Consider the following 18,084-nt stretch of genomic DNA (forward strand, 5'->3'; position numbering starts at 1 on the left):
GATTGCCTGTTTCTAGCACAGCTTGTCTTTACATGTTGGGGCAAGATCAGAACTCAAAAGAAACAGATCCTAATAGCCTGGATCCCACATCTTAACCTTTTTTTTCCCTGAATGAGCAGTGAGCTTAACACTTGAATAGAGGTATAATTTTTTAAATGAGTCATTTATAATAACAGATGATGATGATGATGGAAAGATTGGCTCGTAACAGTGTTTTTAAACCCCCCCCCAAAAAATTCAGAGTGAAAGGTCTTTACCCTGCTGCGCTAATAGCTAAAGGTGCCACGAGTCAGAAGGAGAGGGCAGCATGCAATGTTTTTGCTGGGTGTTCAGGTTTTTTCCACTTGGATCCAAGACAGAGAACTTGATTTGTCCCTTTTTTCCGTCAGGAGTCCCCGAAAATGATGGAAGCTGCTGCCGGTTCAGTTCTGCTGAAACTGGGCAAGACCAGCAACTTGGATATCCCAAAGCAAAGCAGGGACAGGTAAAGCCCCACCAAGTGCCAGGACCCCCGGCAAGATTAGTTGGAAGGTGTTTGGCACAATTTTTTCCACTTGCATCTTTCTTGAGCGTCCCATAGAAAGCAGCAGTCAGCTTGGTGGGAAAATCACATCTACGGGCAGGGCTGCAGGAGGGGATCGCAGGGCTCTGCCTCCAAGCAGAGTGGCTGCACAACTCCCATCTGACCCCAAAAAGTCGCATCCTCAGTGACTTTAGGGTAGCTGGAGATCCTCATACGTAAAAACGAGGGGTTGCAGGCATGATCTGTACCAGCAGTGGCTTAGGAGCCCACTCCAAGGCTAAACGCCCGCAAGAGCCTTTGCACGGAGCTGTAGCTCTGCAGCTCTCAGGCTTGCCTCGCAAAACTCCTCATCCAGCAAAACCTCCCGTGCTTATGCTGAGCTTGGATTCTCGGGGCGCCGCTGTTCCTCTTGCTGATGCTAACGCACTTGGTGGCATCAGTTCCCGTAGTCACGGATTGCTCTGTGAAATATTTATTGCAGGACTGATCCTTGCGAGATTAATATCTCGGAGGAAGTGTTGAAAACGAGCGTGTGGAAGGCTCTCACTATGAACACAGAAACAGTCTGAATCCGGGGAGGAAAGAGGTAAAGGATTGCATGTGAACGTGACCGTGCTCCTCTGCAAGCGACGGCGCATGCCTACAGTTTTCCCGTGCTTCGGCAGGCAGTACCGAGCAAACGGCCCGTCCCTGGGAACAGGCAGCGAGGACCGTGGCATGCAAACCAGCTCGTCACTGCCGGGGTGGTCCCACGAACAGGGTTGAACCAGCAGCAGCCGGCAGGTCTTCCACTGATGGTGCTCTCCCTCTTTTTGTCTTTTTTCCCCCCAGTTTTGCTATTTAGGAGCCTCGGCTTTGAAGGGGAGGAGTGAGAACGTGACTCAGGGACGTGCCAACGCAGAGACGGGGAGATACCGCTGTTTTCCAGTTGGAGGATTCCCATTAAAGCCATGTCGATGTTTTCAGTTCTCCTTGGTGTGCTTCAGGCATTCAGTATCTCTAGACCAGCAAACTGAGGTGTACGTGCCAGTCAATGGGAGTTCGGTGTCGTGAAGTTCCCGTGTGTACGTGCGTGTGGTGGTGTGGGTTTGTAGTGGTAGAGGGACTGCTGCCGCTTTATCATTCAGTGCTGTTTTCCTTCCTTTTACCTCCCTGGCACTCTGTAGTTTTTTCTTCTCCCCTGTCCTTGCAAAGTCTCTTCTCTCCCAGGGTGGGATGAGCCGGGAGGAAAGCGGCAAGATGCCTTTTCCTTCTCCCTTCCCCTGCCGCTATGCAGGAAGAAGCTGTGAAGCAGAGATGGCTCTCGTGCTCTCTTGAGGTTTTGGGGCGGGGGGTCGTTGGGCTGTGGTGTCACCTCAGGCACATGCGGTCGAGTCGGCTGGCCGTGGAGCCTGGGAGGAGAGGACAAGCCAGAAGAAAAGGTCCCCTTGCAGCCCTGCATCTTGCTGTGGGCTCAGCACGTGCTCCAGGCTCTCGGCGTCTGCAACTGGTGCCTCGTGCCCAGCTGGGACGGGTGCACGAGCCCTCCTGCCATCGGCTTGTCCCATCCTCTGCGGGAGCCTGTTCGTGCATGAAGCCAACCCCAAATGCCAAGGGCAAGTTGTTGCTCCTTGCAAACGGGTGGGGAAAAGAAACTACAGAATTGCTCTGTAAGGAAGAAAGGGGTACATCCCCAAGCAGGGCCAAAATCAGACGGCTTTTACGGGATGGGGTTTTGCAAGCTGTAGGTTGACTTTTGCCAGCGTGGCATGGTGACTGTCGGAGGGGACAGCTGCTGTCCTGCAGCGCCGCGGGAGCGGTTCCCGAGAAAAGGGAGGCGGAAGCAGCTGAAGGAGTTGAAGCCTTAGGCCGCAAGAGCTGAGCAGCTCCGGGTATTCCAAAGTATTTTTCCAACCGTGTCCCCGCCTGGCCAGGGAAGTCAGTGGAGGAGGTGGTGCGTCTGGCTCCCTCTGTATAGTGTGCTGGAGGTGAGGAAAGGATTAAGGAAGAGAGAGGTCAGAGGAAGGAGGAGGGGAGTGTGTGTGGGGCTGTGCTGAGGGTGGGGTTTGGAGTAAGTGGAGGGAGAGGCTGGGGAAGAGCCCCAGGCCGGAGCTGGAAGCCAAGGGAAGGTGATGTCCCTCTGGGAGAATTAAGGGCTCGGCCTCCAGGTTGGACCTGGGGATGGGGTGCTGGGTGGTACAGGTATAATTGGGGGGCATGAGTGGGGGTAGGGGTCCCTCTCCGGAGGCAGCCAGCTCGAGCTGTCACCCGAGAACTCCTCAAAGAGGGATGGGAAACCTTCCCTGGGACTCCGCCTTCTCAGCGGGATCCCAGGGTCGGCCCCTGTTAGGGTGGCCGGCGTGGGTAAATCCCTAAGAGTGGTGAAGGTGCCTTCCGAGTGCCGCTTGGTGTTGGAGGCGAAGCTTTGGGTGCTTTGGGATTCGTACGACTGCCATCTGCTCAGGAGGGAAGGATGGGGGGAGAAAAGGTGGTTTAATGCACGTGGTGGCATCTGGCAGCCTCCCTGCAGGAGGTGGCCAGGGCAGGGGCTGTGTCCTGCAAAGTACTTCACTGTGTGGAGCATCCTCCAGAAAAGCCGTAATAAATCCATAGAAATAATTTTGGGTTTCAGGGGGTCTGCCAAGCCCGGCCAGGCTTGTTCCTGACATCAGGTATATGCACTATCCCGTCCCATATCATTTGCCCGACGTCTTGCTCGGCTGCGGTGGGTTCGTGCCTCCGCCCTGGTCCCTGCTTGCTGCTGCTGGGAGGGAGCGTGGTGCTGCCCCGAGGTTTCGCTCAACCTCCTCCAGCTCCAGGATGGAGAGCTGATGTTGAGGTTCACGGCAGAAGGTCCCCAAAGGCTTTTCCTGCCACGCAGCCGCCAGCGTGGAGTGGGGCTCAGCACCGTGCCCGAAGCATGGCCCCCTCCTGACTCTGCCCCGCCACGTCCCCGTGCAGCCCGTCTCTGGGCTGAGACAGCCGAGAAATCCTGGGGGGGACATGGCAATGTCCCTGCGTGGGCTGGTAGAGAGCCAGAAGGGAGCTCGTCTGGACAAATACAGAAGAACGAGGCACATTGTAATAGTGAGGCTGCCCAATCGTCACCCTTTATTTGCCGAAAACCAGACTGCTGGGTGCCTGTCAGCAAGCACTCATTACTCTGGTTTAATTTCTTCAGAGGTTGGTAGTACAGAAGGGAGGAAAAGGCACTCACCTTCTGCAAAGAGAACCGTTCCCCGAAAAGCCGGACCTTCCTCCTTTGCTCCAGTGATTTCCGATTTCAGTTTTACAAGCAATTACTGCTTTCAGCCTCCCAACAAAAGCAGCTTCGAAGCAGCCAACCGGAGCTTTGTGCTTAGGAAATAGTGCTAAGCGGAACAACTCTGGCTGCTCCAAAACTCCAAAGTGAGCGATGCAAAGCTCGGCATCCCCTTGCCCAGCCCAGTTTTGACAATGTGATGTTTTGCAGGCACCTGTCAGCAGCGGAGAAGGACAGAGAGGGAAGGCAAAGCGTTTGCAAGTGCTGGTGCCCATGCTGGGATGGGATAAACTGCTTTCCGGAGGCTTCTCCCCTTCCTGCTCCATCCCATCCCAAGGCCACAGGTCCGCAACCCCACAGCTCTATGAAACCCTTAACTCCTCCAGCAATTTCCTCAACAAAATAAGCGCTCCGAGTCCATTTGAGTGGCCTAACCGGGACCGAGTGAGTTCTGAGCGGGGCCCTTTCCTTCGGTGGCATCTCCGCGCAAGGCTTGCCGCGATTTCGAGGATGCTGCAACAGAAGGGCCATGGGACGCTGAGAGCATCTTGCCGCAGAGCCGGAGGTGCTCACTTGTCCTGTTTCCTCCTATGTTTCCTCCTAATGCGTATTTTGCCCCGTAAGGCGTATTTTCCCCAAGGCTTTGCACCTCACTCGTATTTTGGCAGCTTGTGCTTTTAAATACACCCAAACGCTGCTTATGCCTTTTGGCCCAGCAGGATGCGGCATTTACACCCCTTTTCTCTATTCCGGCTAGTTTTTGCCCAAAGCAGAGCTGGTTTCTCCCCATCCACTAAGTTTTCCAAGCGGGAAGAGTCCTGGGGTGCGTGGCTTTAAATAACTGCCTGGATACGCATCACCGATTGTGATGCCATAAACGGTCACTTGTTGTGTCTCTGGAGTTGGTGCACACTGGGTGCCACTGAGCTCCTCTCGGTGAGAGCTGTCCAGGTGTCCCGGGGGACTCTGGCCCCCTGATTGATCTGGAGGTTCAATTATCCCCCCAAACCGGTGACCGACGTGAGGATGAACCAGAACGGGGCTTACAAAATGACACTTCTGGAAGAGTTACAGGTAGCACAGCCGAAGGGCTGAGCATCCCCCAAACAGGGGGAAAACTCTCCCCGAAATCCCATTGGCATTTCCCTGGAGGGCAGAAGGATGGGCAGGGGGAGATGCTTTGCACTGGGGAGGGCTGCCAGGGGCAGGTTTAGCGTCCCTGGTCGCAGCACGGAGGCAAAACGGTGTCTAAGAGAGAAGGAGACTTGCCGGCAGGACGCAAGGGAGCTCTAGACGCCCAGCCCCAACTTTTACCTTCTTCTCATTGCTAAACAGAGGCGTGACGAGGAGGCACTGATTGACCAGGGGAGAAGGAGCAACAGTGCCAAGATTCACTATGAGAAGGAGGAGTTGGAAGGTGAGTCTCTGCTGAGATGCTGGTAGAGGGGCCACCAGCCCGGCGCCTTTTCCCGTTGCACAAAGTCCCTACAACGTCCCTCACTCGGTGTGACATCATGTGCAGCAAAACGTGCCATGCTTCTTAATAAAGCAGCACAGTTATTTTCACGTGTTTTAATATTACGGCTTTTCAACAGAGGGAAAAAGCCCCCGCGGAGGTCACGGTGTGAGCTTTAGCCATGGGGCTGGATAATTCACGGCTTGTTTACTCGCAGAGGCTGCTCCTGGCTTGGAGAGGTCTGGAGAATAATTGGACAGCTGCAGGCGCGAGGCTGTGCTTTTCTTCTTTTCTTCTGGAGTTCCTTATCATGGGACTGATTGGATCTTCTCTTGTCGCCTTGTGCCATACAAAGATTTTAAAAAGAATTCCCTTCTGGCACTGCTTAATGAGCAAGGCTGAGTGTTGGCCAGCCCAAGCTGGAATTTGAGAAGAGGTTGGATGCTTTCAGGGCACTTTTGGGGGAGCCATCACTTGTTGTGCACTGTTGTTGCAAAATTCGAGTAAAACAGGCTTGGAAAAAAGGAGAGGTCTGTGACATTCAGGGATCCAGTGAAAACAAAATTGGTGTTTCCTCCTGGGACGGCTGCACTGATTTAACCGTGGCATCTGTGTCATCCATCTCCCCAATATCGTGAGCGATGCAAATGCTGCTTTTTTGCAGGCCACCGGACCCTGTACGCCAGCGTGCAGATGCCGCTGGTGGGGCAATGCCACCGGCATCACCGACCCCACAAGCAGAAGCATCGGGAACAGGAGGAGGACTGTGCCCCGACGGAGCAGGGCTACCACTGTAAGTCCCGCCACCACGTTCACTAAACTCCTTGGGGCTACATGGGCACTGGGGTCTTCTGCAAGCAGGTCCATGTGGCTAGTTTGAGTGACTTGCTGTTCTTCCGAGGGAAAGTGGCATTATTTAACAAGACCCTCTTTTTCAAAACTTTCATCTTTTTTTTTTGAGGTAGTTAAATGTATAATGGATTTAGGCTCATCTTCCTCAGCGGGATGCCTGCTTTAAAAATGGAAATGTGGGGAAGGAAAGCTGCCCATCCTTGTGCAGGGGTGGAATAGATGCTTCTCCTTCTCCGTGGCTCTGTGCAAGCCCCAACAGAGCCAGGGGAGAGGGGCCGGCCCAATATTTGTGGCTGAACTGGTGCCGATCTGATGCCCGCTTTGCACGTGAGCGTGATGGGCCATATTCGAGCGTGGTAACGGGACGGGTCTCTGTGTTCTGCCCCCAGGCACCCCGTCCCAGCGGGTGCAGTTCATCCTCAGGACCAAGGAGGACGAGCAGCATGTCCCTCACGCCTTGTTCACCGAGCTGGATGAGATCTGCGTGAAAGAGGGCGAAGATGCCGAGTGGAAGGAAACGGCAAGGTAAATCCCTGCTGCTGGCTGCGGTGGGAGAGGAGTTCCTGTGCGCCGGCAGAGCCCGCGGGCTCTGTTTTCCACTCCTCAGGACGCGAAGCTTTTGCAGCTGCAGGTGCCGATGGGAGGAGCCGTCTCCCCTTGCTATCTGTAGCTCTGTTAAAGGGGTTGGAGAGCTGGGGCTGTTTCCTTGCAATGGGGCTGACCACACCTGATGTCCGCAGGTGGCTGAAGTTTGAGGAGGATGTGGAAGACGGCGGCGAGCGCTGGAGCAAGCCCTATGTGGCCACGCTGTCCTTGCACAGCCTCTTTGAGCTGAGGAGCTGCATCATCAATGGCACGGTGCTGCTGGACATTAGTGCCAACAGCATCGAAGAGATCGCAGGTACTGTGGGTGCCGCGTCCCTCCGGGAACGGCCGAGCTTGGCTCGCCGCTGTGCCCTTCCTTCCTAGATCAAACCCTGCCTCATTTTCCTGTGCCATGCCCAGATCTGATCGTGGGCCAGCAAGAACAGCTCACGGAGTTTGACGAGCGCACGCGGGCAAAAATTGGAGAAGTTCTTTTGAAGAAGCACCACCATCAGAACGAGAAGAAAAGAAACAGCCTGCTCCCCATCGTCCGCTCGTTTACTGATGTGAGCAAGAAGCGGTCGGACCTGCACCTCCTCGACAAGCCAGGTGAGGGTTCCTGCAGGGCTTTGGCACCCGGTGAAGGTTTCTGCAGGGCTTTGGCAGCAGATGAGGGTTTCTGCAGGGCTTTGGTCCCATTAGGTTTGTCCTAGCAAAGGAGAAGCATCCCAATTGCTCCTTGTCTGTCTTTCTGAGTGTCTTTCTTTTTTCTACCAGCTCAAACACTTACCCCTCATCCTTCTCCCACCACTGTGGAAGCTAAAAATGGGGTGAACCATGAGACCAGCACAACGGATTTAAGCAAGGTGAGACACTCATAGCTTTCTTAGGCCTTCAGGGACGAATTTGCTGTTGCAACCTTGGCTGCAGAGGGAGCTGCAGGGTGCTGTGGGCTTTGCTTTTGGGGTAATTGCCTGAAAATGGCTTGTTGTGCCCAGGCGGAGCTGCACTTCATGAAGAAAATTCCCAGCGGGGCTGAAGCGTCCAACGTGCTCGTAGGAGAGCTGGATTTCCTTCGCCAGCCCATCGTGGCATTTGTCCGCCTGACCCCGGCTGTCCTCCTCTCGGGCATGACGGAAGTTCCCATCCCAACAAGGTCTGAACGAGAAGCACAAAGTTTTTATTTCAAACCCCCCCAACAAAACATCAGATGGCATGCACCAGTTTGGCATCCCAAGGGAACAAGGCCAGCGGGAGCCAGCACGTTTCTGCCAGCCACGTCTCCTTGCCTTCATTTCCCCCTTCCCTGCTGTAGCTTTTAAACCCATTGGCCAACGTGAATGAGAGTTGGCCCCAAAATGAAATTTGCGATGGGTTTTGATGAATTTCCAATTCATCACCGGAGTCGGTGAGCCTCCGTGTCCCCTCTCGAGCCGTGCTCTGGGCTGGGAGCTGCCAGGGATTTCCTTGGGTGCTCTTTGAGCCATGACACGTTCGTCTCTCTCCTTTTGTTTGTCTTGCCCAGGTTCCTGTTTGTTTTGCTTGGACCAGAAGGAAAAGCCCATCAGTACCATGAGATCGGCAGGTCCATGGCTACTATCATGACGGATGAGGTGCGACGTGAGAAGGGATATCTCTGGGTCATTTTTGGCTTTCTTCACCTCTCCCTGTCTCTGTAGTAGTGAGGAAGAGCGTTTGCTGTCCCCGCTGCCGGCAGCTCTCCAAATAGCCCACCCTTCGTTCGCACCCCAAAGCAAACACGCACGTTTGCATCCCCCCACATCCTGGAGGCTGAAATCCCACCCGGGGTGCATCCTGCACCTCGTCCTTCTCCCCGGGGTCCCCAGCACGCTGTCCCCAGTGGTGGCATTGCCAGGGCCAGTAAAACTTGTCCTCTTTAAGCAACAGGCTGCGGTGTGCCATGGGGGATGGGGGGCCTCGTGGAGGAGAGGATTACAAGGAACACGATGGACAGATTTTTCCTTTTGGGGGAATACTTCCTGCCATTGCCAGCAGGAAATTTGGGGGGAATTATCTTGCGTTTAGCCAAGTGCTTATTGCACTGCTTAGGGCATGCGAGATGGGTTGTCCTCTGAGCAGGTTGTCTCCTACGGGCAGGTTTTCCATGACGTCGCCTATAAAGCCAAGAACCGGGCTGACCTCGTGGCCGGCATCGATGAGTTTCTGGATCAGGTCACGGTCTTGCCGCCTGGAGAGTGGGATCCATCGATCCGAATCGAGCCCCCGAAAAACGTCCCTTCGCAGGTGGGTGCTGCGGCGGAGGGAGGCGCGAGGGGGACGGGCAGGACGGCAGGCAGCTGGGGATGCTGTTCAGGGCTCCAGATTCACAAGGTCCCTATTTGACACAGTCACATGGCCAGACCAGAAGCAAAACAAGCCAGTGGTTACAAATAGCTGTCTTTCTCTTATTTCCATTTGAACAGGAAAAAAGGAAGATGCCAGGAGCTCTCGATGACAGTGCTTCTGACAGTGAGCCAGAGAAGCACAGCGGTCCTGAACTGGAGCGGACGGGAAGGTGCAAGCTTTGATAGTTTGGGGTGTTTTTTTCTGCTTGCCTCCCAAATCTGAGCATGCACCTTGCCTTTGAGCAGGTTTTGGGGGTTTTTTGGTTCAGTGAAGGGGCTCCACATGCCCAGCTGGGTCCCTGGGCTGGGCAGGTGGGAGATGTGGGCAGCTGGGCTCAGCCACAGCATCAGTGCACACAGGTTTTCTTGATTTGGGGTGGAAGCAGATGTGCAAATACCTCCAGGTAGAGCTCTGCTGCTTCTCAGAGCAAGGGAGTGTTGCAGTAAGAGGGGATGGGCTCTCAGGTTAGGTCTTGTTTTTTCTTTTTTCTTCTTTTTATTTTTGTTGTTGGAGGGCATTTTGGCGTGCCTCAGTTTCTAGTGGGTGTAAAAAGGGAGAAGGAGACGGCTTCTTTTCAGCACTGAAAATTACTCCATGCTTGTGATTGCCCTTCTGCAGCCAAGAAAAGTCCATGTGGTCTTGCAGGAGAACTGTCTCTATTTTGTCCTTCTTCCAGGCTCTTTGGAGGTTTGATCCTGGATGTGAAGCGAAAAGCCCCGTGGTTCTGGAGCGACTTTCGGGATGGTCTGAGGCTGCAGTGTCTGGCGTCCTTCCTCTTCCTCTACTGTGCCTGCATGTCCCCTGTCATCACCTTTGGGGGACTGCTGGGGGAGGCGACCGATGGCCACATAGTGAGCAGCTCTCTCTGTTGGGTGGCACGGGGGAGGATAAAACTCATGCAAAAGTCCTTGCTGCAGTGAGTTTGCTCTGGGTTTTTTTTCCCCCTAATGCTTTCTGTACTCACTGCTGCCTCTCTTCCCCGGACAGAGTGCCATGGAGTCGCTGCTGGGCGCCTCCATGACCGGCGTGGTGTTTTCCCTCTTTGCTGGCCAACCTCTCACCATCCTCGGCAGCACCGGACCCGTGCTCGTCTTTGAGAAGATCCTCTACAAATTCTGCAAGTAAGGCTGGTTGCTGCGGCCGGGTGCTGTGAGAGCCTTCAGAAGGCAGCGGGGATGGAGAAAAGATGTTTGTCTTTCATTTCTCTCAGCGGCAGTTGTTCGATTGAAGTTGTCTTGTGTGTCACAGATGCTGCACGCTGCTGCTTTAGTATGTGATGGTGCGAGAGCCCTGGCTCTCTGAAGGATGGATGGGGTCATTTGGGGGTTTTAGGCTTAAAGCGAAGCAGCTGGAGGAGGAGAAACCACAAGGATGTGGATGCCCAAGATGGGCTGCACAAGGAAGAGGAGACAAATCACTCTGGTTTGGGAATGGGGGAAGATTTGCTTCCCTCTGAGTACAAAACAAGGCACTTCTTAGCCTGATTGTTGCTGGAAGTGGAAATACAGTTTGCTCAGGTAGCCAAATAGTCTACTGCTGAAATGTTGTGAGTTTGGATGATTTCATTGAAAAAGTAGGAGTTTTTCATGTGAAATGGGTATTTTCCATGACAGTCCTTCTGCTGTGATGACTTCGATGTGAGATGAACCACCCTTATTGCAATTTAAATTTATCATTAAGCCCCAACTTGGAGCCTCTTGCTGGCCTTTCCACCCTTGGTTTTATTTTGGTTTCCCAGGGAGTACACGCTCTCCTATCTCTCTCTGCGGGCATGCATCGGGCTGTGGACCGCCTTCTTCTGCATCGTGCTGGTGGCCACCGACGCCAGCTCTTTGGTGTGCTACATCACCCGCTTCACCGAAGAAGCCTTCGCCTCCCTCATCTGCCTCATCTTCATCTACGAGGCTCTAGAGAAGCTGAGTCACCTGCGGGAGACCTACCCTGTGCACATGCACAGCCAGCTCGACTTCCTCACCATCGACTAGTGGGTTTTTTCCTCCTAAAACGCCCCTGCCCCTTGGCAGGAGCTCAGGGCTGCACCTGCATCGCCTCTTCCTTACCCGTGTCTTGGCTTCTCTCCTCCCAGCTGTAAGTGTGAGGCACCGACGCATCCCAGCAATGAAACCCTGCGTTTCTGGGAGAGCAACAAGATCAACGTGTCTGGCATCGCCTGGGAAAACCTCACGGTGACCGTAAGTGCCCCGAGCCACTGCTTCCTCGTGCCGCGGCCACGGGGTCCAGGGGCATTCGCGTGGTGCACAAGTCGGAGCCCTTCAGGTGGTGATGGGCTTCCAGCTGTGCTAGTGCTGCTCTGAAAAGTCATTGCTTACATCTAATGGGTGGTTTTAACCCGCTTGGTCCTGGGAAGGAGAGTCCACCTTGTCCAGTCCACCTTGTGCCCAACATCGTGGGTAATAACTGTCCGCCTCCTCAACGCGGTGGCAGGACAATATTTCTGACCGGCAGCAGAAATAACCCCCTCGTTATGCAAGGTTTCCTTGCCGCACGTGCACTGCCTTTGTGTCCTGATGCTCTGTTTCTCCAGGAATGTCGGTATTTGCATGGAGAGTTTCAAGGACCTGCCTGTGGACCCAATGGCCCCTACACGCCTGACGTCCTCTTCTGGTGCTGCATCCTCTTCTTCTCCACCTTTGTGCTGTCGAGCTTACTGAAGAAGTTTAAGACCAGCCGATACTTCCCAACCAGAGTAGGTAGAAGACGGTGGCCAGCAGCAGTCTCCACGCTCATTTCCCAAAATGGCTTTCCTGGAGCACTAAGCAGTATTTGCCACCACTCGGTCGAGCTGGGAAACGTTGACCTTGAAGGCCAAGCTCTCCATCAGCGTGGACGTCCCTCACTCATTTCCATGAGCGCAAAAGGATCGTAGCATTTCCCACCTGCCTGGCGACCTGTCCTGGAGCCATCTCTTGCTCAGGCAGTGGGAAATCAGGTCTTCCACAGTTACTTTTTTTCACCTTCTGTGCATTATGTGCTCAAGGGGAAGGCTGATTCAGCTGAGGAGCTGCCATAGCAAACGACACTATTTCTTCCTTTTGAGGAGCAAATGATGCCTCAGTGCCTTATTCCCGTTTTAGCTGTGAGCGTGGCTGTCGTGGCAGACATCTGCTTCCTTCTTTTGTAATTTTATTTTTTTTTTTAAGGTTTCAATTAAGACAACCCTTTTCCACCTAATTAAACATTTTGTATTGCCTGGCACCAGATCTCACAGGCACAAACACAGCAACGGTATCTAACCAAGGGATTTGGCTGCATGTCCTCAGCATGGAGGGGTTTTGTTAACCGGTCTTAATGGCGTTGACGTCCCTCACTTTTCCATGTCATGTTGTGGCCCCCTTTGCGACGCCCCCTTCAGCTCTGGTTTCTTGCCCCAGGTACGGTCCACAGTAAGCGACTTTGCTGTTTTCCTCACCATCGTCGTCATGGTGCTCATGGACTTCATGATTGGGATCCCATCACCGAAGCTCCACGTCCCCCATATGTTCAAGGTAACGGGTGTTTTGGCAGGGAGCTGGTTTCAGCCCTTGGGGATGCCACAAGGTGATGCCGGGGCAGGACAGGGCTGAGTCCGGAGGAGATGCTGGTGGTGCGACCATCTCCTCTTCTGCCTCCAAGCGCATTGTTTCCTTCGGGAAAGGAGAAGACAGCCCCAAAACTAGATACCTCCAGGAGAAGTATCTGTAGGTGCTTGCAAAGAGGGCACCGGCAGTGCTGAACCCCAGGGTGACGTGAAGCCAGGGCTGGGAGGTGCTCTGACATGGGAATGGAGGGGAAAAGCAAAGCCAGTGAGGTGGCTGGGCTGGGAGATGATGCTGATGTGTGTGCTTTGCTGCAGCCTACCAGAGACGACCGCGGGTGGTTCATCAACCCCGTAGGACCCAACCCTTGGTGGACGGTGTTGGCTGCGCTCATCCCAGCTCTGCTCTGCACCATCTTGATCTTCATGGACCAGCAGATCACTGCTGTTATTGTGAACAGGAAGGAGCACAGGCTGAAGGTAAGGGGCTGCAAGAGATGAGCCCATCCCCAACCCACTCCGGGCTGCAGGCACGGGGAGAAGCTCCTATTCCAAATGCTTTGGGAAGGCATTGGTTTGGGAAAACGTCAGGCTGCGTGGCAGGATGCTCTCCTGCATTAATGATGACACAGGGAGCAAACGACAGGGAGTTCAGATGAGCAGCCTTTCAGAGGAGCAAATTAATCTTGGAGCAATAGAGAAGCGTGGTTTTGTTTTAAAATGTCAGCAGTGGATGGGGGATCGAATTGTGTTGACGCGCTGCCAGGGATAACTCAGAGTCACATCCTACTTGCAAGTGGTGGAAATTTCTTTATAAAGGAAAAAACCCGGTCTTTTTTTTTCTTTTGAAAAGTAGCTATCGCACAACCAAATCCACTTTGTCTGAACTCCTGCCACCTTTTCATGCAAGGGGCTTGCACAAAGAGCAGATACCTCCTTATTTGTTTCCGAGGCGTGTTTTAAATTCTCAAGAAGTTGACTTGCGCTCTAGCGGGGTTTGAGCCTGACTTGCGACGTTGTCCTTGCTCTTGTGCTGTGGGACGCTCATCTCCTTGTTTTGCTTCCCGCAGAAAGGATGTGGGTACCACCTGGACCTTTTCATGGTGGCCGTGATGCTCGGGGTGTGCTCCGTGATGGGGCTGCCCTGGTTTGTGGCTGCCACCGTCCTGTCCATCACCCACGTGAATAGCCTCAAAGTCGAGTCTGAGTGCGCAGCTCCAGGAGAACAACCCAAGTTTCTGGGGATACGAGAGCAGAGAGTCACTGGCTCCATGATCTTTGTGCTCATGGGCTGCTCTGTCTTCTTCACTTCTGTGTTAAAGGTAAGAGGAAAATGCAAAACACCCAACAGCCACGAGCTTTTTGGAGGTTACCCAAAACCAGTCCCCTCTCTCCAGGCCCGAGCAGCTGTGGAGTGGAGGAGGAGGTGATCCCAAACCTTGGGGCTTGACCCACAGTGGGAAGCAGCCTCCTCGCTTACGCTTTCCAGCCGTTCAGCACGTTATCGATGGCAATTTGCTCCCCCAAATGCCTCAGCACAGCCGTTCCAGCAGCTAAACACACTGAAATCATCTCCATGGGCTTCCTTGCGTGTTCCTCCCACAAGATAATCTCCTCGCTAGGCTAAAAGGAGGCACGTCGCTTTTGCTTGTTGCTACAAGAATAAGGAGAAAGGGTTTTCTACCGTCACAGAACGTGGCATATGGTAGCATGGTCGCCTGTTTTCCTCCAACCTTTCTGGAAGATAGGATTCTGCTGATGAAAGATAACTCCAACGTTCAGCCTAAAGCAGAGCGTTAGCTCACTCGCAGGCACAAAAGCTCTGCTGGTTAAAATCCGACACGTCTCTAACCCTGTGGAAACTGGAAAGCTGTAGGCAATTTGAGGCAGTGCCTGTAGAAGAGAGTGGTACTACTGAAAATGCAATTTAAAAAAATAAATGATTGCATTCTTTCTTTCAGTTTATACCAATGCCTGTGCTTTACGGCGTCTTTCTCTACATGGGCGTGTCGTCGCTCGGAGAAATTCAGGTACGGACTTTTTTACAGCGTGCAGCATGTCCGCTGCCTGGTATTTCATCTCCGTAGAAGCAGGAAAAAAGCAGCGGCATGGGAAAAAAACCTCTCGGAAAGCAAGCAATGAAAATATTTTGTGTACGAAAAAGATTGGAGGAGGCACAGGAGGTCTATAGGGCTGGGAGGACCGGGCAAGTTGAGCGCTCCCTGTTTAAACACAGGTTAGGGCAGGCCAGTGTTTGGTTAGGTGAAAATGGGGGAGTTGAGTGCACAGGGAAGGCAATTTCTACCACTGGTGGAAATCCTTGCTGGGGGATTCAGTGGGCCAAGACAAGCTAATCATAGAATAACGTGGCATAATTGCACGTGGGTGGGCAGCTCTCACGGGCAAGCTGGTTTCTAGCTGGAGCGAAGGGAAAATGGGTGCTGCTCCCAGGAGGAGCATAGTGGGATCCACGGTTTCTCATGGCGAGCGAGATCCTGAAAACTCCCTCCACGTCTCAAGAGAGCCAGAAGCTTTCCGCAGTCCCAAGGTGGCAACTTTTCCACTTTGACTTTGCAGTTCTTCGATCGCTTGAAGCTGTTTTGGATGCCGGCGAAACACCAGCCGGATTTCATCTACCTGCGGCACGTCCCCTTGCGAAAGGTGCACTTCTTCACCGTGATCCAGCTGATCTGCCTCGTCCTGCTCTGGGCCATCAAGGTGTCCCGTGCCGCCATCGTCTTTCCCATGATGGTAAGAGGCGGTGCCGCTCGGCACAGGGATGTTTGCCGCGTTGGAGTGAGATGTAGCACCACCTCTGGCCTCACCGCATCTTCCCTCTATTTCGTGCAGGTTTTGGCTCTTGTATTTGTCCGGAAAGCCATGGATTTCTGCTTCTCAAAGCGAGAGCTCAGCTTCCTGGATGACCTTATGCCAGAGAGCAAGAAGAAGAAGTTGGACGGTGCCAAAAACGAAGCCAACGAAGAAGAGGTAACGCTTGCTGGGCGCTCGCGGCTGGACATCTCCCTCGGGCTGTGAGATTGCCTGTTTCTAGCACAGCTTGTCTTTACATGTTGGGGCAAGATCAGAACTCAAAAGAAACAGATCCTAATAGCCTGGATCCCACATCTTAACCTTTTTTTTCCCTGAATGAGCAGTGAGCTTAACACTTGAATAGAGGTATAATTTTTTAAATGAGTCATTTATAATAACAGATGATGATGATGATGATGGAAAGATTGGCTCGTAACAGTGTTTTTAACCCCCCCCCAAAAAAATTCAGAGTGAAAGGTCTTTACCCTGCTGCGCTAATAGCTAAAGGTGCCACGAGTCAGAAGGAGAGGGCAGCATGCAATGTTTTTGCTGGGTGTTCAGTTTATTTCCACTTGGATCCAAGACAGAGAACTTGATTTGTCCCTTTTTTCCGTCAGGAGTCCCCGAAAATGATGGAAGCTGCTGCTGCTGCCGGTTCAGTTCTGCTGAAACTGGGCAAGACCAGCAACTTGGATACACCAAAGCAAAGCAGGGACAGGTAAAGCCCCACCAAGTGCCAGGACCCCCGGCAAGATTAGTTGGAAGGTGTTTGGCACAATTTTTTCCACTTGCATCTTTCTTGAGCGTCCCATAGAAAGCAGCAGTCAGCTTGGTGGGAAAATCACATCTACGGGCAGGGCTGCAGGAGGGGATCGCAGGGCTCTGCCTCCAAGCGGAGTGGCTGCACAACTCCCATCTGACCCCAAAAAGTCGCATCCTCAGTGACTTTAGGGTAGCTGGAGATCCTCATACGTAAAAACGAGGGGTTGCAGGCATGATCTGTACCAGCAGTGGCTTAGGAGCCCACTCCAGGGCTAAACGCCCGCAAGAGCCTTTGCACGGAGCTGTAGCTCTGCAGCTCTCAGGCTTGCCTCGCAAAACTCCTCATCCAGCAAAACCTGCCGTGCTTATGCTGAGCTTGGATTCTCGGGGCGCCGCTGTTCCTCTTGCTGATGCTAACGCACTTGGTGGCATCAGTTCCCATAGTCACGGATTGCTCTGTAAAATATTTATTGCAGGACTGATCCTTGCGAGATTAATATCTCGGAGGAAGTGTTGAAAACGAGCGTGTGGAAGGCTCTCACTATGAACACAGAAACAGTCTGAATCCGGGGAGGAAAGAGGTAAAGGATTGCATGTGAACGTGACCGTGCTCCTCTGCAAGCGACGGCGCATGCCTACAGTTTTCCCGTGCTTCGGCAGGCAGTACCGAGCAAACGGCCCGTCCCTGGGAACAGGCAGCGAGGACCGTGGCATGCAAACCAGCTCGTCACTGCCAGGGTGGTCCCACGAACAGGGTTGAACCAGCAGCAGCCGGCAGGTCTTCCACTGATGGTGCTCTCCCTCTTTTTGTCTTTTTTCCCCCCAGTTTTGCTATTTAGGAGCCTCGGCTTTGAAGGGGAGGAGTGAGAACGTGACTCAGGGACGTGCCAACGCAGAGACGGGGAGATACCGCTGTTTTCCAGTTGGAGGATTCCCATTAAAGCCATGTCGATGTTTTCAGTTCTCCTTGGTGTGCTTCAGGCATTCAGTATCTCTAGACCAGCAAACTGAGGTGTACGTGCCAGTCAATGGGAGTTCGGTGTCGTGAAGTTCCCGTGTGTACGTGCGTGTGGTGGTGTGGGTTTGTAGTGGTAGAGGGACTGCTGCCGCTTTATCATTCAGTGCTGTTTTCCTTCCTTTTACCTCCCTGGCACTCTGTAGTTTTTTCTTCTCCCCTGTCCTTGCAAAGTCTCTTCTCTCCCAGGGTGGGATGAGCCGGGAGGAAAGCGGCAAGATGCCTTTTCCTTCTCCCTTCCCCTGCCGCTATGCAGGAAGAAGCTGGGAAGCAGAGATGGCTCTCGTGCTCTCTTGAGGTTTTGGGGCGGGGGGTCGTTGGGCTGTGGTGTCACCTCAGGCACATGCGGTCGAGTCGGCTGGCCGTGGAGCCTGGGAGGAGAGGACAAGCCAGAAGAAAAGGTCCCCTTGCAGCCCTGCATCTTGCTGTGGGCTCAGCACGTGCTCCAGGCTCTCGGCGTCTGCAACTGGTGCCTCGTGCCCAGCTGGGACGGGTGCACGAGCCCTCCTGCCATCGGCTTGTCCCATCCTCTGCGGGAGCCTGTTCGTGCATGAAGCCAACCCCAAATGCCAAGGGCAAGTTGTTGCTCCTTGCAAACGGGTGGGGAAAAGAAACTACAGAATTGCTCTGTAAGGAAGAAAGGGGTACATCCCCAAGCAGGGCCAAAATCAGACGGCTTTTACGGGATGGGGTTTTGCAAGCTGTAGGTTGACTTTTGCCAGCGTGGCATGGTGACTGTCGGAGGGGACAGCTGCTGTCCTGCAGCGCCGCGGGAGCGGTTCCCGAGAAAAGGGAGGCGGAAGCAGCTGAAGGAGTTGAAGCCTTAGGCCGCAAGAGCTGAGCAGCTCCGGGTATTCCAAAGTATTTTTCCAACCGTGTCCCCGCCTGGCCAGGGAAGTCAGTGGAGGAGGTGGTGCGTCTGGCTCCCTCTGTATAG

At 53.6% G+C, this 18,084-nt stretch overlaps 1 protein-coding gene across 1 annotated transcript; it reads left to right on the forward strand.

Moving 5' to 3' along the window:
- Positions 1-5,093: 5,093 nt before the first annotated feature.
- On the forward strand, positions 5,094-18,084 carry LOC132320374 (electroneutral sodium bicarbonate exchanger 1-like). Its single transcript, XM_059832665.1, has 22 exons — positions 5,094-5,181; positions 5,885-5,988; positions 6,425-6,597; positions 6,813-6,973; positions 7,078-7,266; positions 7,435-7,523; positions 7,656-7,813; positions 8,183-8,270; positions 8,776-8,922; positions 9,102-9,193; positions 9,701-9,875; positions 10,012-10,145; positions 10,763-11,008; positions 11,111-11,216; positions 11,570-11,731; positions 12,417-12,530; positions 12,878-13,039; positions 13,630-13,881; positions 14,521-14,589; positions 15,137-15,310; positions 15,410-15,547; positions 18,058-18,084. The coding sequence occupies exons 2-22, from the start codon at positions 5,914-5,916 to the stop codon at positions 18,082-18,084; spliced, it is 2,931 nt and encodes a 976-aa protein (XP_059688648.1). The 5' UTR covers positions 5,094-5,181; positions 5,885-5,913.

This window comes from Gavia stellata, chromosome 35 (genome assembly GCF_030936135.1).
Source record: "Gavia stellata isolate bGavSte3 chromosome 35, bGavSte3.hap2, whole genome shotgun sequence".
NCBI classification, from domain to species: domain Eukaryota; kingdom Metazoa; phylum Chordata; class Aves; order Gaviiformes; family Gaviidae; genus Gavia; species Gavia stellata.